General features: G+C 52.8%; 7 protein-coding genes across 7 annotated transcripts; 2 read left to right on the top strand and 5 right to left on the bottom strand.

Moving 5' to 3' along the window:
• Positions 1 to 213: 213 nt before the first annotated feature.
• On the bottom strand, positions 214 to 1307 carry V2A60_001014 (Pyruvate/Phosphoenolpyruvate kinase-like domain-containing protein; the record flags this gene model as incomplete). Its single annotated transcript, XM_083252380.1, has 3 exons — positions 214 to 532; positions 602 to 1130; positions 1202 to 1307. The coding sequence occupies 3 exons, from the start codon at positions 1305 to 1307 to the stop codon at positions 214 to 216; spliced, it is 954 nt and encodes a 317-aa protein (XP_083108506.1).
• A 457-nt stretch (positions 1308 to 1764) lies between these two features.
• On the bottom strand, positions 1765 to 3925 carry V2A60_001013 (copper amine oxidase; the record flags this gene model as incomplete). The annotated part of the gene is made up of 3 exons (XM_083252379.1): positions 1765 to 3324; positions 3381 to 3812; positions 3869 to 3925. 3 exons carry the CDS (start codon positions 3923 to 3925, stop codon positions 1765 to 1767), a joined length of 2049 nt encoding a protein of 682 aa, XP_083108505.1.
• A 3874-nt stretch (positions 3926 to 7799) lies between these two features.
• On the top strand, positions 7800 to 8924 carry V2A60_001012 (uncharacterized protein; the record flags this gene model as incomplete). Its single annotated transcript, XM_083252378.1, has 1 exon — positions 7800 to 8924. The coding sequence occupies one exon, from the start codon at positions 7800 to 7802 to the stop codon at positions 8922 to 8924; it is 1125 nt and encodes a 374-aa protein (XP_083108504.1).
• A 420-nt stretch (positions 8925 to 9344) lies between these two features.
• Positions 9345 to 10427, bottom strand: V2A60_001011 (chaperonin 10-like protein; the record flags this gene model as incomplete). Its single annotated transcript, XM_083252377.1, has 1 exon — positions 9345 to 10427. One exon carries the CDS (start codon positions 10425 to 10427, stop codon positions 9345 to 9347), a length of 1083 nt encoding a protein of 360 aa, XP_083108503.1.
• Positions 10428 to 10909: 482 nt separating this feature from the next.
• On the bottom strand, positions 10910 to 12133 carry V2A60_001010 (uncharacterized protein; the record flags this gene model as incomplete). Its single annotated transcript, XM_083252376.1, has 1 exon — positions 10910 to 12133. The coding sequence occupies one exon, from the start codon at positions 12131 to 12133 to the stop codon at positions 10910 to 10912; it is 1224 nt and encodes a 407-aa protein (XP_083108502.1).
• A 321-nt stretch (positions 12134 to 12454) lies between these two features.
• V2A60_001009 (uncharacterized protein) lies at positions 12455 to 14646 on the bottom strand (the record flags this gene model as incomplete). The annotated part of the gene is made up of 5 exons (XM_083252375.1): positions 12455 to 12591; positions 12660 to 13962; positions 14018 to 14049; positions 14100 to 14525; positions 14577 to 14646. The coding sequence occupies 5 exons, from the start codon at positions 14644 to 14646 to the stop codon at positions 12455 to 12457; spliced, it is 1968 nt and encodes a 655-aa protein (XP_083108501.1).
• A 3880-nt stretch (positions 14647 to 18526) lies between these two features.
• On the top strand, positions 18527 to 20090 carry V2A60_001008 (major facilitator superfamily domain-containing protein; the record flags this gene model as incomplete). The annotated part of the gene is made up of 3 exons (XM_083252374.1): positions 18527 to 18690; positions 18745 to 19201; positions 19266 to 20090. The coding sequence occupies 3 exons, from the start codon at positions 18527 to 18529 to the stop codon at positions 20088 to 20090; spliced, it is 1446 nt and encodes a 481-aa protein (XP_083108500.1).
• Between the last annotated feature and the right edge of the window lie 277 nt (positions 20091 to 20367).

Here is a 20367-nt window from a genome sequence, read left to right as displayed (position 1 = left end):
TTGGCAAAAACAAGGTCAATAAATTAAAGCACCTGCTTCCCCGACTTCTCGCCCCTCTAAGTATGTGTGTGTGTGTCCTGAAAATACTCCGTTGTCTTTGCAAACCCGTACCCCTGCTCCTCTAGAAAATGAAAAATCGTTTCAACGCTCTTTGCTCATGCCTCATCATCACAGCATCAATGCTATATCGGATCTACTTTTAACCTCCCCTGTTCACGCCCTACCAGCTCTACCAATCTGCAGAATCTCGCCCGTCAGCGCTTCGTCGCCACGGAGCACCGGCCACGATGCGCCGTCGGCTTTGACAAGATTCACTTCGAGCTTCGTGCCTAGGATTTTGTGCGTCGACTTTGCCGTGTCGATGGCGCCGTACAGTGGTACCTCGGCCGTGTATCGCTTGGGCGAGGCGTCCGTGGTGACGAGGTCCAGCGCGAGCGCCTTGTCCTTGAAATCGACCTTGGCTGTCTCCTTGTCGATCTTTTTGAGAAAAAACGAAGCAATCACGCTCGTCGGGGTTTGGTAGAAGTCGTGTCTAACGAGCACACGTCAGTTCACAGCCCGCAAAAGAATCACGGCGAAAGCAGTCGACGAGTAGTCTTACCTGACCGTCTCCAGCTTTTCCTCCCCGCTGGCACCCCCTTTGTTCTTCTTTCCGCTGCCAATGAACAGGTGGCGTTCCTTGGTCGCGCAGCCCTCAATCTTCATAAACTGGTCAAACTCGAGCACGCGCCGCTTGCAGCAGCTGTAGCCCTTGCTGCCCTCGTGGAAAATGGGCACGCCTGGGTGGTGCACGCACGACTCGCCATCGCGCGACGTGCCCTTCTTGTACTGCTGCCCGCAGGTGCGTCGGCGGCAGGTCGTGCCGTCAGCGATCTCGAGGCTCGGGTCGTCGTCTTCGGACTCGGGCGGAGGCGGCGGTGGCGTGGGCGCGGCTTGGGCGGTCGGAATAGGTGTGCGGCGCGGCGCGGCCGTCAGCTCAGCAATCTTCTTGGCCAGTGCTTCATCGTCTTCTTTGGGCTTCTCCTCTACCTCGGGGGGCTTGTCTGTTGTCGAGTGGACGCCGGTCGTGCATGGTGGAATAGCCATAAACTCGTCAAACGTAAGGACGCGAGGCTTGCAGCACTTCCATCCTTGACATGCTATTAGCTCCGTGATTGCCAATTTCATCTGAGGGTTCCGGCTGCATGAGTCCATCTCTTACCTTTCTGTCCTTCGTGAAAGATGGGAGGTCCAGGGTGGTATTTGCACTCCTCAGCGGCGTCTGTAAAGAGCTTGCCACAACCCTGGTGCACACACTTTCCCGCCATTGCGTGCGATTGATTTGGCGGCGATTCACTGCTCGTAAATTTTCCAGCTGAAGCTTGTCGTAAACCTTGGCAGCTGTTGGTTGGTTGACGAATGATTTGTCGAAAGTTGGTGGTGCTGGAGGGGTGGGATCTTCTAGAACCAGCCTTGTTTTGCCGCCTTCGGAGCTTGCCTCTGGTCTCTTTGGAGCGCCACCGCCTGCCGAATTCAGTGCGGGGTCCCTGCCTTGACTTCTACTCGCAACGGTCTGCCAACGTACTTTTCAAACTGATTTCATTCAATAAGCCGTATATGTGACTCATTTTTTTCTATTGTATTCTGCCACATCTTGAATCATACCGATGAGGAGAGCGACAGTTGCCGTTCGTCAACATTGCGATGCCTCTAAGCGCGGGAAACGGACCAACATGCGCTGTGTGTGTCTAAAGAAAACGAGCCAAGATATTCAATTCAGCAGATTCATGCCTGAGATAAGCAACAGCCCCCATCAGAGACACCCCCTGTATACATGACGCTTTTATTCTTGTCTTGTGTTGATGGAGCGACGTCCAAGCCAGGGTTCCCGGAGAAAAAGTTGACCGGCTTCAGGCCAACCATGAGCTTCTCACTCGGCATCACGGGCCAGTCCTCTATGCGTGGATTGTGAGTCGACCCAAATGTGTGCCAGATGACAATGTCCTGGTTACGGACGGAACATGCGGCGCCCGCCTCTTTGCGCTTCGCGATGGCTGAGGCCAGACCGTCGCCGCCCATTGACTGCATTGTATATTTGCCCGCGGGAAAGTTATCGCCGTCCTGGTAGCGAGTGACCCAAACGGCGTGGTCGCCAAATTCGGAGCGCTTCGCGTGGAAAGACGTGGGATGCGATAGGATCTTTTGGCTGTAGAATGGCACGAGCTTGAATCCTACTGGCGTTCCGGTAATGGGATTGATCTCGTTTTCATTGACAAGTTTGAATGTGCGATTCTTATTAAAGTCGAGGTCGAAACCGCCCTCTTCTTCGATGATTTGTTGCTCCGTCATGTACCCAATGCCGAAAGGGTTGTGCACGGATGGGTCATCAACGGGCATTGCAGAAGATTCTTCGACGACAAGGGAGTTGGCGTGGCCGTCAATCGCAGGATCGATGGGCAAGCTAAAGAGGTGCTGGTGATACGGCGCCAGGACGCCTGGTGCCACGACAGTCCCGTACGGAATCTTTTCATTGACGTCAATGTCCGTGGGGACAGTAGATAGAATACCTGTTGCTCGGATCTCATAGAAGATGGAAGCATCTTGTCCAAAATGCCACGCGAAAATGTACTCGTAGTTGCTGACCGTGATGATGGTTTGCAGGACTAGGATACGAGAGCGCGCGACGACTGGGTTCTTGGTTCGGAAGTTGGTGTGCTTCCACAGAATCCCGTCATCTTGCTCGTGGCAGCAGACGACGTTTGGCATCTTCATGGCTCCACCAGCAGGCGTGTTGTGATATGCGTCAAAGTACTTGATGGTACCCAAGCAATCGCACCCCAGTTGAAGATTGTTGGCATTGATGCCCGCGCCGTCGTTGCCAAGGTCGAAAGCAGCCTTGCGGGCATACGGAGCGCGAGGGTCGCCATACGGGACGAACATTTCGCTCAACGACAGGCGGTAAAAGAGACTGCGGCCATCATAGCGAATGTCATGCAGCGTCAGACCCTCGCGGTAGTTGAAGCCCACTCGGAAGCTCCAATTCTCCCACTCCAACCGGTTGCCTTCCACCTGGAATGATGGGCCATCGGGCTGTACGACTTGATACGGCTTGACGGTTGCTCTGGGACTCGGGCGCAACTCAGGGTGGTATTCGCTCGAGGCCGTGGAGTGCATCTTGCGGCGGTCATACGGCCTCTTTTCCTCGTTGATTCTCTCGCTTGGCTTGGTAGGCAGACGGTACACTTTTGTGATTTGCAGGCTCTCTGAGACTTCGGCACAAATGTCAAGGGGGTAGGCATAGTAGTTTGCATCCGGACTTTCCAAGAAGCGCATGTAGAACCAGCACTGCAGCCTGCGTCAGCATTGACTCGTTCAATCCCTCTCGTCGCTGCCTTGCTCACCATTGTCAATCGCTCAGTCATGTCATTCAGGCCATCTGTCGCGTATGCCCAGGCTTCGACGACAACAGTTGCCTCGGGCGGCAATTTGAGAGTACGAATCTCCGCTTGAACGTTTTCATCTGCGAGACAGACCTTTTCAACAGCTTGCATGTAAGCCGAGTCAATGTATGAATGCTTTCCCCGGTGATGCTGCTTTTGAACAACTTGGTCGCTGTCGAGGTTCACAATGAGCTCGAATAGTTGGTTCTCGTCATGGCTACCCTTGACGATGACTTCGATGCGGGCATGGCGAGCTGGGATGTCAATTATGGGCTGTTTTTGATGCTCCTTCTCCAGGTATTGAACCATTTGTTTTTTTGAGGGCTCGAGCAGAGTCACAACACGAAAGTTGGGATCCTGGCCTCCGAAGTGAGGCCTAACAGCCTTTGAAGCCTACCAAACCGTCAGCGCTTTTTCGTCTTTCTTTTAAAAATGAATGGTGTACATACCCTGGTTATCTCCTCGGGCGTCAAAGGGTCCAATGGGTGAGGGGCCGTGACAGTCATTGCAATAAGCGAAAAGCGGTTTGAACACTATTATAGTAGCGAAGATGTGAATCGAGAGCCAAAATGTAGCATTCAATGTCAATTTTCAATGAATTAAAATACTGATACCAATAATTTAGAACTTTGAGCTTTTGTCAAGTTGGTTGACTGACGATAGATAGACCGGTACCCCATGGGACAAGACGCAGATACCTTCCTCTAAAGGCTAATTACCTGGGGCGTCGTCCTGCACCATTGTACTCAGTAGGGCGCGCAGCCGTGAAACATGTACTATGCCTTTCGGGGATACTTCCCCAACGTTCTCTCATTACATGTTGTACTTCCGCAGGGATAGCTATACCGTCTTGTCTTGGACTTCTCCCGCGTTATTGTTTCGGCGATGACGAACAGATGTTGGAGGAACCACCGGCTACCGGTACCGGCCACCTTTGCGCCTCGTTGTGCTAGTAGATGTAAAAGCAGTGGGACACAAAAAAGACAGCTCAGAGCATATAACGTACTGCTCTGAGCACGCCGCTGCCATATGCAACAGGCCTCTACTGCATCTCTTCAAATCTCCCGGGCCTCCTTAAGCGGTGCGTTTGGAACCCCGAATTAAAACATGTACGCAAGCATCTTTCTGCGCAATTCCAAACCAGCTATTGAAGGCCTGACAAAAAAAAAAAAGAAAACAAGTCCACTCGATACTGCCAGGTAATAGCCTGTTCGCACAACAAGACTAATGTTTGCTCGATGTATAGAGAATCTCGTCCGGCATTGCATGAGTTGCTCCGTGTGTGAACACCTGAAAGTATTGGTCAATCGCAAAAAACAAACTTTTTTTCTTCGATGACTTACTTACCTTTGAGATTCGGCGCGCAGGTTTTGCTGCCGTGCTTGGCCTTTCTTCTCGCCCGTAGTGGTAGGTACCATCTGTATGGACCACAGGGACTCTAGGCTAAGCAAAGCAGCGAAATGTTGACAAAAACCTCATCAATATCTTGTATCTAAAAGCCTATCTTATCTCTGAGCTGTAGCTTCATTAGAGTTGTCCTTTTTTCAATACTATTGAAATTGCTGTTGTGGCCATCGTCCCAGTTCTGCAGCGCCGCCGAGGCGGTGTCACGCAGTTCGATCCCCCCGCTACCAAGTTGATACTCTACAGATTTTAGGGCATCGCATAACGAGCCAATAGCGGCGTATATGCGATGAAGCTCCAAGAGAGAACTGACGCAGGGGAATTCGCCTAGCTTTAGTTCAGGGTCGCAAAGGGTGGATGCCAGAAAGCTATGCGGGCTCTGTTGGCTCTGGCCGACTGTGATTGAAATGCGGCTGACGTGGCTTTGGAAATGGTCCAAAACTACGTTGTACAGGCGAGTTAACCATGTGTACCCGCAGAGAAGGAGTAGGGCTGACGGTGTATCTAACGAGGTGCTGTTATAGATTGAAGCTGGACTAGGTCTGAAGTTGAGGGAGATGCTGTCGGCAGTCGCCTCATCTTGACCGAATACTGCTTCTGCCACGTGAGCCAACTTCTTCGCTAGTTGAATGATATATCCGACCGGATAATCGTCAAGGTTTTTGGTGCTATCCTTGCGCCACGGTCCGTTTTCAAGCCTTGAGAGCTGTTGTTGTATCCTGGTCACCAATCCCAAGAGCTCATGACTGACGGAGGCATGAGTGCTCGACTGTAATTCAGTGATTCTGCCCACTCCAGACCACTGTTGAGCTGGGCCAGCCGGAGTGACTCCGCTTATCCTCCTCTCTCTGGCATGAGTCCGCCCCGAAGGACTGACATCCGCGGCGGAGGATCTGAGGCCAATTTGACCGTACGAGGCCGCCGTGGCAGAACAATGCATACCAATGCATGAATCCTCCACGCTATAATCGATGTCTTTCTCTCCAGATACCATTTCATCATTATCTGCATCAGATGCTCCCCATAATGTTGCCGGATCGTAGCCTTCGAGTTCAAGGAACGGAACATCTGCCAACGAACCAGGCCCCAGATCGGCCACCCCCTCAAGGAGGCCATTTCCATCGCATTGGGGAAACAGGCGGTCCTCTGCCATGATTTGGCAAGAAAGCAAGCTCAGGGGCGTGAGAGTCGCCAACGCCCCTGGCGAACCACCAGCCTCAGGCGACCTGATGTCATGATTGGCCACTGAACTGGTACCAACTGGTGGAATGGCGGCAGTATCGGCGATGTCGTTATCCCCTAACTGGGAGGGGGAGCAGACCGTCTCCTCGCCACCCGAGGCGCTATAGTGCTCCGAGACCCTTCGACGCTTATTGGCACGCTCACGCCGTCCGTACACGCATGTGACTCGCGCCTTGGTACAGCGTTGGCAGGATTCGGTGGCACCGATCGCTGCGCAGCACTTGAGCTTCAACATACGGCACCGGTCGCATGCCACGCGCATGGATAGCTGCGGACTCCCCCCATGGCCGGCGGGATCTATCTTCAGTCTCGATTCGTTCGTCTTGGTGGTCATGGTTTATCCGCGGGCGCGTTGCATCCGGCATGGAGCTTCATTCTACCACTCAGACACACGGGCAGACCGCAGGCGGATGATCCGAGGATTGGCTCGTTCCGCGGATATTGTGATGTGATGTGACACAGCAGCAACACACCATGGAGGCCTAGCAAACTGCCAGGTATTGTGCCGCAGGCAATACAGGCCCAAGATTATGGCTGCACTCGAAAAAAGAAGGGATTTAATTGAACAACAAGAAAGAGATTGAGCAAATGCATTTAGCCTGCCATTGGCGCATTTCTTTACAATGTTAGAGAGTACAGGAACGGTTCTCTCTGATTGCGTCTTTTACGGCCGCGTCGTTTGCTCATGTATAGTTTACGAACGTGTGAAGAAGGGTAAGACAGCGCAAGGCTGGGATAAACGGCTTCTCTATTCGCGATAGTCAAGCCACGGAGAGTTTTGCAGGGTGACAAGGCGCCGTGTTCTTCTTTGTGATTGGGTAGCCGCGCATGCATTGTGTGTCTTTTTGCAGATGCGGCGCGCCGCGACTAACATTTCGAACTAACATGTTGCGCAACCATTCCAGAACTGCGCCCCTGGCTATGCGTGATTCCTTGGGGTCTCTTGTGGGCCAAGTAGCATGAATATTGGCGGGACAGAGCCGTTTAACCGACGGCCTCGAGACCATGCCCAGGACTATTTGAGCGCTTTTCGTACGTGCAGGGTCCCGGCGCCACCATGTAACGACTTGCCAAGGGGCACCTGGTTCTCGATGCAGCCGGGACGTGACCATAGATTGGGTCCAGCTGCACCCAAATAGAGGGGGCATTAGTCACCGAAAAGCCGGCGATTCGGCGTCGTTCGGGGTCATGAAGACTAATTTTAGAGATCCTTCCGTCTAGCACTGCCTCTTTGGGTGGTAAAAACATGAGTTGCTCCGCGGAGCATCGGCCGGAGTCGATCGGCGCTTGTGCCGGAACAGTTAGTGGGACCGCACCGTCGTCCTCCGCACCGCCCGGGCCGCGGGGGGGAGGGGAGATTGCCTTATCTCACCCGCAAAACCATTGCTCAAGCGAGGGAATGTGGCGGCTGAGAAAAAAAAAAGAACCCTGGTAGTCTTCATCTTATTTATGTGTCCGCAAATTGCCGATTGGCTAACAGCGGCGAAAATTAACGACACGGGCTATGGAGGATGCAAGGCCGGCATCCGTCCGTCTGAAGCCAGCCGCGCGGACGTCCGAAAGTCGGGACTAGAACTGTGCCACGCCAGCCACTCGCTGTTACATATTCATTATTAACAGCCCCATGGTTTATTTTCAGAAATCATCTTAGTGCTGATTAACGGATGCAGATTTGTCACCGCGTTCCATTTTTCCCTTCACCCTCAACCCGTGGCAGCGTAACGTTAAGCAACAATGACTGCCCCAGATGAACGCGCAAGCAGCGTTCGACAGGCACTCGAGTCTGCCGGCGCGCACTACATGAACCTGATTGAATTTGGCATCATCAAAATCTTCATAGACTTCAAAATCTTTGACAACATTCCACTGGATGGTGCCATCTCCATTGCCGATCTCGCCGACAAAACGGGTGGCCAGGAGCAGCTGCTCCGACGCTTCGCAGACTACCTGGTTGCATCGGAGGTGCTTGCCGCGCCGTCCGTCGATGAAGTAGCGCACACTGCCCGCTCGACGTCCTACCGGAGCACCGAGCTGGCTGCCAACTTCATCACCCACGTCTACCAGTTCTTTCTGCGGCCCATGTCCGTGTGGTCTTCGTACTTTGAGACGCACGGCCTGGCCGAGCCCAGCGATGCGCGGTCCATCCCGCTCGGCTTGGGGACGGGCCACCCGGACCTCGATCTGTACGGCGTCCTCGATGCGGAGCCCGAGCTTGCTCGGCTGTTCAACCTGGCGCAGGAACGCTCCGCGGGCATCTACTCGCTGAAAGGCGTGTACGACTTTGCCTGGATGGAGGAGAAGCTGCGCAGCAGCCAGCCGGACGATGGCGGCGGCCCGACGCGGCCCGCCATTGTCGACGTCGGCGGCGGCCACGGACTCGCACTGCGGGAAATCGTGGCCGACAACCCCTTCATTGCTCCCTCGCGGTGCGCCGTGTTTGACTTGCCCAAGACCGTCTCGGCCGCCAGGGAGAAGGCGGCGGCGAGCGGTATCCACAAGGGCGTCGGCTTCCACCCCGGCACGATGCTCGAGGCCTTCCCGACCCAAGTGCGAGGCGCGCTGGTCTATCTCTTCCGCCGAGTGCTCAGCGACTTTGTGGACAAGGACATTGTCATGGCGCTTGAGCAGGCGCGGGCGGCCGGTGCGGCGGACACGCGCATTGTCCTCGTGGAGGAGCTTGTGAAGCCCGGTCGTGCCAAGTTTGCCATTGCACAGGACATATCTGTGATGAATTTCGGAGGAAAGAGGCGCAGCGAAGCCATGTGGCGTGAACTGGCTGCCAAAGCTGGTCTCGAGGTGAGTGGCGTCCATGAGGATGCCAGGTCTGAGTTTGCTGTTCTCGAGCTCACCCCAGCTTAGCCTAGTCTGGCGAAACCAATAATAAAATATGAATGTTTAGCTAGCAATCCATGCCCTGTTTTCGGAAGCCTCTTTCTTGATTGCCTGTTTGCCTTGGCTGCAAAGCCGTGTATTGTATCTAGTTAAAGCGAGCCGCAGGGTGCAGTACACGTAACAAAGAATTAATCCAAACAACAAGACATACCAGGGACTGGCTAAGAGTGACTTTTAAAACATACGATTCTTCTGTTCTAGTTATGGTCTTGACTTGGGCCGCTCGAATGACCGCGTGGCACACATTCTCTGGGTATTTACTTATCGACCGGCCACACGATTCAAAGAGCAATGGCTTTATAATAAGGGCAGTGAGAACCCCACAAGGTTCTCTTGATGTAATGTAGGATTGCTTCAACTTTGTATAGTCATTCATATTCGGCACTGCTATTTTGCTAGAGTGCATACCAACTTGGTGCCGGACACCTTCTTGGCCGCAATAGCTTCCATGCAATCGATAATCTTTTCAAGCCCGCCGTCATATACAGTCAGTGGGTGAGTTCGAATCAAGCCTCGGTCAAACAGCTGCTGCACATTCTCCTTCCACTGCTGCCCAAACTTGAACAAGTCCGGATCCGCCCGGCGATTGTGCGGCTCTGGCCACCCGATGTCGAGACCAAGCATGGTCGGACCAATTACCCAGTCCGCCTTTACCATTTTTCGAGTGGCAGCGATTGTCGCAGGGAACGGATCGAGGGATGTGTATCTGCCACCGGATCTTCGAATAGCCCCGTAGCAGATCCTCATACTCTGCGTGGTGGTTATGCAGTCTAGGGCAAAGTAGAGCCCGTTCTTCGTATACTCTCGGATCCGGGCTGCGCACTCCGGGTCGTGGTAGTCAAAGGCCGCCTCGGCACCGTACGACTTGACGAGGTCAAAGCTGTGCGGCGAGCACGTCGCGATCGGCAAGTATCCGGACAATCGGAGTAGTTGAATGGCAGCAGTGCCAGATGCGGTGGCGCCGCCATACACCAGCACCGGAGTCGACTCGGCGACGGGCGACAGTGGCCGGCCAGGTATCTGCAGACTGCTGAACAGTGCCAGGCCGCAGGTCATGAAGCACGTACACAGGGCAGAGGCACTCTCAAAGCTGACAGAATCTGGTATGTGGAAGAGTGCAGAGGCGGGCGCCCCCACAAGCTCGCCAAAAGCCCCGTGTGTTGGCTCGAGGGGATTCATGCCCATGATGGCCGCGCACACACGGTCACCGACCTTGACCTTGGAGCTTGCAGAAGCATCAGGGCCCATCTCCACCACGACGCCGGCAAAATCGCACCCTGCGATTGCCCCCGGGGTCACGTAGGCGTCTCGCATCTTGGCATCTACCGGATTGATTGACACGGCAGCAGTACGCACCAGGACTACATCGCCCTCGGCCTTGGGGACGGGTGCGGTTCGAGAAAGCTGAACGCCGCCGTCATTGTCACCGACGATGGCGGTCTGAGTCTCACGGCGAGTATGCGAGCCCATCGGTGAAGCCGCAGCAATGACTGGAAAAAAGCAGGTAACTTTAGAGCCCCTGGTGTAAGTTGAGGGCTAGCTGGGATTAGGCCGATATTGAATATAGGTTGAGCACTGCCTAAAGAAGTTAAACGATGATACGTGCCGCCATAGCCGAACAGAGCAAATTCGAAGAGGAAAAAAACGAGTTTCAAATGCCGAATTTTATCCCGGAATCTGACAGCCTTGTCTCGTAGATTAACATGTTTTTGATGACGCTGCGAGGCGGGGTCCTGAGGCTGCATGGCGCACCGAAAAAGTCCGACTTGGTGAGATTCCTTACTATTCGGTAGACTCAAAAGTGACGTGGTAGATTAGACCGTAAGCTTACTGGCATTTGAGAATACTATTGAGAATTTGGACAGTCTGGTAGAAAAAGCAATGAGATGCCTAGTCAGATGTTCAATTAACTACCTATGCGTAGCAGAGTAGGCAATTTAGGAGTAGCTGGATCAAGGGACAGGAATCTGCAGCTGGCCGCCCACCCCGGCCCCCTGAAACTCTTCATTCTCTAAACCTCCGGATACCTCTTCCACCCATCCAGATTTGCCGCAGCCCTCCGGACCCGGGGCGCTCGTCGGCTCGCTCCATATCGGCAGCCTGTGACGCACCTCGAACCGCCATCGCTGCTGTCGCTGAGGCGACACGAACTCGACAACGTATCCAATGTTCTTGTCGCGAAAGGCACCAAAGAGACCGCTCTCTGGGCTTTCGTCGTCTTTGAGAAAGATCTTGTCTACACGTACTGTATCGCGGTCTTCCGCTGCGTGGTCCTCCGCTGCGTGGTCGGACGTGTCGTTGGCGGCGCAAACTAGTTCAGCGTCGTGGTGCAATCGGGCAACAGCGTAGGGCAAATGGCTTGCGGCGGCAGACCCGAGAACACGCAGCAGCTGCAGTGTGTATGGCCCAACCCGTGCAACGGTGTAGTAGGCGTCGTTCATAAACAGCGGCCAGCTCAGGGTGGACCAGCCGCGCACCATGCCTCCATGGCCCTGCTCGTTGCCGTTTTCGCTCAGGCCAATTTGCAGCAGCTTCTGCTCCTCCCCAGAGCCGTCCGGCAGAGTGAACGTAAGGTCTGCAGTGGCTTGGAGGGGCCCCATTGGGAACAGGTAGTATATCGAGGGGTATAGCGACGCACGATGCTCCGTGGTGGCGAGATTGGCCCGACTGTTGCCGTTCGACTCCGACGAGCGCCGAAGCCGGATCTCGCCGACGACTTTCCCGGGGACTTTGAACTGAAGCTGGGCAGACGAGAGGCGAGAGTCGATGGCGAAAGTGATGCTCCTTTCTGCTTCGGCCTGCTCGTTGGCACCTTGAGACGCCCAGGTGCCCGTCACCCGCCCCTCGTCGGCACTATCAGCTCCTGCCGTGATGACAGACAGCGGGAAGTAGAGAGTCTCTCCCCATCTGCTGCCGTCTTCCCATACCGCATTGAGCTCGGCGTGGAATCCCCCTTGCTCCAGGCCGCGAGCATCTCGGTACAAGGAGACACCGACCGCGGGCGTGCCGCCGCTGCCAAAAGCTTCAAACTCCCACAACTCCCACGCCTCGTCATTTATGCAACGAGGCATCTTGGGGAATAAATTTGCAGATGAGGGTATAAATTCATGAGTGGTAATAGGGCCCGGGATCACGGAATCCGCGAGAATATCGAAAACTGAAGCGCGGGATGACATGTTTAGTAACGGTGACCGTGGTGGTTGGACGTGGTATGAACTACAATAACGGTGTTGAGTTCAGTTTTCGTTACACTGTTAAAATTTCCTTTTTTAAAGGATAGGGACTACAGGGCCCAATAGTTAATGTGTTGTTCTACATCCGGAGAATTTCGGCGGAATGGTATGCTGCGGCCTGCCAGTAGCATGGATTGGATAGCCGCCATGCCACATGATGCGGTCTGACTTGACGACACGGACGTTTGTATAACAACGCATACAAAGTCTTCCCTTCAACCTAATTCGCAATTGCACCCATCGATGCTCCAAATCCTCAAGAGATTACCCAGCCGAGAAGTCCATCTGCTGCATGTCACCTGTCCCGACCCAGTGTTCATTGCCGGGGACAAGTTCAGCTGGGAAATTCTGCCAATTGAATCCATCCACAGAACCAAATGTCGCATCACTAAAGTTGTATTCTTTTCCACTGTTAGTGAGACTTCTACTATCTGTAGGCCTGTCGTGGCGAATGCGAGAAAGTAAATACCTGGGAAATATGATATAGCTGTAGCTGGCATGGAAGAGTGTGCCGGGGTTCCGTGCGTGTCGTAGTTTGACTGCAGTTCCGAGCTTGCGCCTGTCGGTCCCAAGACGTGATACAGGGCTGTCACAGCTTTCCTGGCCTCCTTTGAATCTGCGCACTGGCGGATCCAAATCTGCTGTGCCTGCCGCAGAGATCTCTTGATATTATCCAAGTTGGCAGGTCCCGTCTCCGCGCTCCCTTTGTGTGACTTGAGATAGAAGCAGAGAACGCTGGTAGCTAGTAGAAAGTCATTGTTGAACGCGGAAGATACTCTCCAGTGACTCTGGTACAACAGCCCATCTGTCTGAGTTTCCTCGTCAACCAGCCTCTGTAGCTCGAGTATCTTCAACGCAGCAGTGAGGCATGCCGACTTGGAGTGCCCAAACAGCTGCTGCGGCCGAGAAGGGTCTAGAAATTTCTTGTGCAGGACGATCCGCAGCTGTTGGCAAATGACCTCCAGCCAAATTCTCTGTACCATGGTCTGAGAGGACACATTAAGCGCGAGCCCGGTCCATTTCAAGATGGGCGGCAACTCATCTCGGGCTGTCTCAATCTCCTTGTCAAGCTTCAGAATGTCAGAGTACGAATGAGGTTGCGGTTCGGTCGCCACGTCGGAGACCTTGGCGCCAACATCAAGCAGGCGCAGCTTGGCCAGAACGTATAGAGTTGGAGTGACCTCGGTCTCAGGTCTGGACGCCGGCAATACCGAGATGTTGAGATCAAAGTCCATGTCAGTCAAATTCCTCGGCTTCTCCGTGTCTGCGTGCTGCTCCCTGACGAGCCTCGGCAGGCCGAGCTGCGTCGAAACGCTAAAGTCAAGCTGTAGGATCATGGCCCAGATGCGCCGGCGCATTTCGCCCGCAAACGGTGAGATTGATGGAAAATGCTTCGCATCTCGGTGGAACCCCATGTGTATCGCAATCTGCACAATATTGCCCACCAAGATCCAGATTCCGATTTCCATGTCTTTGAGGTGAAAGCATTCCACCAAAAAGTAGAGAATGAGCGTCTCCAAAACGTGCGGCCCGCCTTTTGTCCATTGACAGAGTAAGAGGCACTTTATGGATTGCGATTTGTATAGATCAATCAGCCGCTTATTCTCGACGAGCTGTGAATTCTGCCTTCGGTGGCCCGAATCTGACGGAGCCAACGCCGTAGGCTGCGTTGGAGGCGTTTGCTGGAGATGCATCGAAAGGCAGATGATACTGAACAAGAGACCAATCCACGCGATTGGCGCATTTTCTGGGGCACGCCAAAACTCTTCGTACTACTTACAAAACTGGTCAGCATGTTTTGTGGCGGGTTGCAAAATAGTTACTCACCTCGGTCAGAAACTGCCCACTGTGCACGACACCTGCGACCTGCTATTAGCTATTGAGTGTATAGAGTCGTCTACACTCTTACCAGGGGCGATATCAAGGTCGTTAAAGTACCGAGATACAAGCCTGTCAACAGTAGAACGAGAGGGTAGACAGCCAATGATGGAGGCGGGCGTATCTTCCAACTGGCCGCTGTAAAATAGTTGCGGTTTCACGGTTTCGGCTCTTGGTCGCATCGACTCTGGAACAGGCAGCGTAGTATCCTCCTGCGCAAGGTGGTTACGAAGATCGGTAATGCTGTCGAGCACTGCAGCCCAGTGCGAACTGCTAACGTAACTGACCACCTTTTCCTTATGCCTGAAGCTTCCATAGTCCGACGGCGACGGCGACATATCACGGCATGACTCGGACACGACTACGGTTTCGGAATCTGCATCCGACCTGGAAAGCCTTCTGCCTGGCTGACAACCTGGATCGGGAGAATGTTGCGTGATTGGCATCGGTGACGTATCTTATGAGCGTTAGTGAATTCAATTGCAGGATCTTACAAGTAATGACGTACGTGAGCTCGAGCTGCCTTGGTGCATCAAATCCAAGACGAGGCTTTCCAGCTTGTTGATGCGATCTTGCATGTTGGCTGGAGCCTGGACCTGATCCTGGGCCGCGTCATTTGGCGCAGCGGACGGATTTGAGGCCACTGTATGTGCGTACACACACGAAGGTCCGAGGCCTCGTATTGAGCAGTTGCTGCATGGGAGCAAGCGATCACAGCGTATTCTTGGAGGAGCCCGTCAGCTGTTTGAGCCAGATGCGTATGGCTTGTGCAATACCGCCCAGTGATATTCGTGGGGGCAAGCGCCGAAACTGAAATCCACAGGAGAAACGTGCAAACGGCCAACTTACTTGCGTCTCCGGCACGCATTGCAGCTGAGTTGCAGCTTATCTCGGCGTCGTGAGGCCGCAGTTGGCGGCTTGGAGGGCGGCGCCTCCGACTGGCCCGGCGGCGGATGCTCGCGCGAGTGCTGCCGCACATTCATTCTCTCGATAAAATGCCAGAGGTCTGGTCAGTAATATATCGCCGAGTTCTGTAGCGCTCTACTTGAGCCAAGCCGTTGTAGAAACGCTCGTTCAAAACGGACGGGAGCCAAAGACGGCTGCGAGGCTGATGAATGTTGAAGCCCTTGGAACCCCTCCAATGTGTTACACGGTACGCAGCCTACGCAGCCACGCTTCCGCACCACCTTCGGATCCTCCGATCCTCCGCGGAGGGTCGACATATCCATCCTGCCTTGTCCGCGTCGACAAGCACCCGCCAGAACTGACTACAGCAGAGCGAATAACAAACATTCTTCTTTTTTTTTTTTACAAAAAATGTATAAATTTTATGTCGGTATGCAACTATGCGTAATCATCGAATTGGTATCCGCTAGTCGTGGATCATGAGCCAGTCACCGCGCTTCTGAGAGCTAGCTCGCTGGAGCCTGCCACTCTCTGGGTCAAGAAACTACTTAGAAGCAGTGGCTGAATTCTGCCCGAAATTCCGGCCATTAAATTGGATAATCTGGCAGCTGATGTGGCTAGATGCCAAGCTCCTGAATCGAACGTATACCAAAACGTCTTCCACGCCATCTAGGGGAAAAACTCGTAAGCTAAATGCTGTGTAATAAGCTGTTCACCCAACAGCATGAGTAAAACGAGCCTACTGACTACGGTCGTTGGTTGGTTGGAACATATACGTCAAGTAGCATCCTATAGGGTACGCGACGGACAGAGAAAGGGTCTAGCTCAACTTTGGGCATCACCACTCGGACTATACTGACGCCCTGTATTGGGCTATAGTTTATCACCTTCACCTTGGCGGCATTACGCCTGTAATGCCGCTTGAAGTAGAGCTTAAGATGGAAAAGTATGCACAGCAGTTCGAGCTAAGATCGCCGAGCATGAGCATGCTTTGAGTAGTATCGGGGTCCGGAGAAAATCAGCGGGGCCTTGATGATTAATATGAGGGAATCACATATGAATATAGGTACCTTGGGAAATACGCTCCGGATGAACAACCGAGGGCGAGCCTGGAGAAAAGTGGCAGTGCTGTGCACGTATGTACATGGCAATACTCTTCAGTTATTTGCCTGTGGCTCGCTGCAATGCTAACCACTTAGTAGTACATGTAGCCACGTAAGAATTCGGGGACATGACATGCTGCCCAACCGCTGTGCGGAACTTTAATGAACGATGCAGTTTCTCAGCCTCGTTATAAATGTTCTGAAGAAAGCTATAAGGCAAAGGGCAGGATAACGCTAGTATATGATGCGGAACTCAAAAGCAGCATATCTAATTCGACAATCTGGCCAAGCAATAGGTGTTATGGATATAGTGGCCAGACACACGAATGCTCACTCAATTTATCAATACAGAAATGCGCTAGGCTGTACTCTTGGTATAAGTACAGTGACATTTTGATTGCCAGCATCTCGCAAGCTGATCGACTGCCCTCTCCCAAAGACTACTGGCTTTGTTGCGTCTGTGGGGACTTTGGTCCGACAGTGTAAAGTCGTAATATCGTCAAAACCTCAATATATATCTATATATATAGCGTAATTCCTCAAAAATATTCCACCAATTCGACAACTGATTGTTTCCCGCATTCATCGAGTGCGTCGATGAAGAGGATGACTGGAAACCTCGTCAAGATCATTGCAAGTGACGACTTGAGGAAATCCTGCAATGGCTGACGTCGGTTGAGTAGACAGCCGGTAAGCATAGGTACCGCGGCAAGGTTCGCCATCGGCATCAGTCCTGAACTCTTGCATGGGCCCATTTAGCCGCAAAATCCTCAGAGCTCAAGCTCCCTTGAGCGCTTTTTTCGTAATCGGCTATAATTTGATCACGTTCTGGCCCGCTCGTACTGACATGGTACCCCACGCCTTCGACTTCACAATAGTTGCAGGGTGTAGAACGAACAGCGAGTGAATTGTACAAGGCAGCTATTTCTGGTGGAATAGGTTGCTTCTGGGCCTCAGTAACGGCCGAAGTGTTGGCCGTAGTGTCTTCCCCCGGCATTTTGTGGTGTGAAGAGCTGGGAGAGCTGCTTTATGAACGTCTCAAGTAGTACTCAGTATTGTCTTGATCCTCTTGTTGCGTAAAGTTGGGGTTGGAGAAGCACTGTTATGGCGGGGTAGCAGCGAGGCAGGAATATGTTCTTGTCCTTATTACTATCCGTAGCCGATCCCAGCTATTTTCGTGGCTTTTGCCACGCGGCCACTTTATTTGGAACCCGTGACATTCGTGCCGCCCAAGGCTCTACTTGATCATAGTACTCGAATTAGCGGGCTGAGGTCTGACGGTAGAGTGTGTTTAGGATCAATCTGCTTCTTCCTGGTGCGTTTGCTATAACAAGGTGCGAAAAGACTGCGTAATCTTGAAGCGTAGCGGGTGGGACGAAGGCTTTTCGCGGCTGGTCCGGGTCCCGGGGTGCAAAGACATCTGCGTAGCCTCTTCTGCATGCACTGCCTTGTGTCCTTGGCTTAGTCGCCGCGGAGTAGTTCGTGGAGCGCCTGTGAATGAACTAGGGCAGGGCTAACGTCAGTACAGGCATAGCTGGTATATAAAACAGGGTGCGGCTAGCATCAGTATAAGACTATTCAGGGCACCGCCGGTAGGCTATACGGCACTGCCAGCAGGCTATACGGAGTGCTATACGGAATGCTATAAGGAAGAAGACGTACTATACGGAGCTTATATAATGTGCTCACGTCCCTCGTTATTGTAACATGTATTTGAAGATTACACACATACTACTGTACGTGTTTCTATACTGGCTAGTTGAATTAGACACTTTGCCCTATAGACTGCCGTAGAAAGCAGGGCGGGGTGGGGGGAAGCCCATTGACAGCGCTGCGCATCATACAAAGTCGAATCAATAAAAGATTGGATATATAGGACCATCTCGATATGGTACGCTGGGTATTGACGAGTTCACCAGCGATAAAATCCAGCAGCTTGTACTGCGTCGGGCAAATGTGGTGAGCAGTGCTGGCGTAGGCCCAAGTAAGGGCAGACGATGGATCGAGGCTGCTTCGACTTTTCTGGCGTTTGACATCGTTCGCCGCGTCTATTTATCCGAAATACCTTTGATTCATCTACATTGGGCTCGAATAAAGAAAATATCGTGTTAATTTCGGTTCTTTTCTAATGCCACGGAAGGTAGGCGGAGATTGTCCAATATGTGATACATTATTACCTGCAAGGACACCGCGGAGCATCGCGGAGCATCGCGGAGCATCACCCAACACCGCGGATACAACGCTACTGAAAGAGATTGAACTTGAATACTTATCAGCAGACTAGGTCCTTTAAAATCTGAACCATTTTGCTCGTCTCTACTCTACATGTATCATCGCATGCAAATTGATCATCCGCTCAACTCTTACCAGCACGCTCCTTTTCTCCAACACACCTTACACGGGCGCACCTGTGACGACAACTCGTGGAATTCTTCTTTTGAATTGCACAATGAATCCAGAAGCTAGCGAGTCGAGTACGGTAGCCGAATCAAAGCCAGTCACGTCAGAGTATGTGGACTGGGATGGCCCCGACGACCCTGCCCACCCACGAAACTGGACCAAGGGCAGCAAGCAGATGCATGTACTCATAATCAGCGTCTTCACTCTCTACTCGTGAGTTCAACTGGCGGAACGTGAATGAGAATTGTGCACTCACCGTGTATTTAGGAACCTTGCCGCTGTCATGTTTGCCCCGGGTGCTCCCCAGTTGGCAAAAGAATTTGGCATCACCAGCACCATCGTCGCGTCCTTTACGGTATCGATATACATTCTGGGATACGTTTTCGGACCTCTGCTCTTGTCATCCATGTCTGAGCTCTACGGGCGTCTCGTAATCTACCATATTTGCAATATTCTCTACATGGCGTTCACGATTGGCTGCGCTCTCAGCAAAAACACCGCCATGTTTCTGGTGTTCCGGTTCATCTGTGGGTGCGCTGCCTCTGCTCCGATGACGGTCGGAGGAGGAACGATTGCGGACCTCTACATCCCGAGCGAACGTGGCAAAGCCATGGCCATATTTGCCCTCGGACCACTTCTCGGGCCAGTTATTGGTCCCGTCATTGGTGGCTTCGTGACGGAACGATTGGGATGGCGCTGGACCTTTTGGATCATCCTCATTTTGGTAGGTGACAACGAGGTGAACCTATTCACTACGCCGTGAAACTGACCGTGAAATATGATTGCAGGCGGGCATCGTCACCGTGACGGCGTTTATCCTGATGCGGGAGACGTTCGAACCCGTTCTTCTTGAGCGCAAAGCTGCATCACTGCGCAAGTCGACCGGCAATACGGAGCTACAGACCAAAACTTTTGACAACAAGAGAACACCGACTCAGCTCCTTGTGCGAGCTGCGATTCGACCCCTCAGGATGCTCTTCCTGTCTCCCGTCGTCTTTCTCTTGTCTCTTTACACAGCCTTCATGTTTGGCCTCATCTACCTTCTCTTCACCACATTTCCCGGAGTCTTTGGATTGACCTACCACTTTGCGACCGAAATCGCCGGCCTCGCATACCTGGGTCTCGGCATTGGCATGATCATCAGTATCGGTCTCTTTGCCGTTTTCAGCGACAAGCTCTTGCACCAACCGCGCGAGGGAACTCTGGAGCGGCCGGAACTCCGGCTGATTCTCATGATGTGGTCCACGCCCGTGATCCCGGTCGGCTTTTTCTGGTACGGCTGGAGCGCGGACAAGGCCGCACACTGGATCGTTCCGATACTGGGCACCCTCGTTATCGGGCTTGGCGCCTTTTTGACCCTCATGCCTGCCCAGTTGTATCTGGTAGATGCGTTCGGGGCCGAGGCCGCGGCATCGGCACTGGCTGCCAATACGGTCCTCCGAAGCCTATTTGGCGCCTTGCTCCCTCTTGCCGGGCCAGCAATGTACGAGACTCTCGGCCTCGGCTGGGGCAACAGTTTACTGGCTTTCATTACTCTGGGATTCTGCCCAATTCCATTCTTGTTCTATCGATATGGAGAGGCACTCAGAACAAAGTTTCCCCTCAATTTATAAATTGACCTGGAAACCGAGGCAAGAGGATATGGTAGTGATGTACTTTTGCCTCGTGCTAGTTGTATTATTCTCTATTTATAGACAATTGTTCTCAGATAGCTCATTAACTTTGGATGTTTACTCGTTGGGATCTATACAAGATACATAATTAGTGTATTATTCTGCCAGAATGAGTCGAGGCAACAGTCGATTTATTGCCTGCGTTCTGTGGTTTTACGTGCAATGTCTCATGAAGTTACGATTGTATTCTCCCTTTGCCATAATCATGAGCGTACAC

The sequence above is a fragment of the Cordyceps javanica genome, chromosome 1 (genome assembly GCF_051103115.1).
Source record: "Cordyceps javanica chromosome 1, complete sequence".
Classification (NCBI taxonomy): Eukaryota; Fungi; Ascomycota; class Sordariomycetes; order Hypocreales; family Cordycipitaceae; genus Cordyceps; species Cordyceps javanica.
This window is presented reverse-complemented; position numbering and strand designations above follow the sequence as displayed.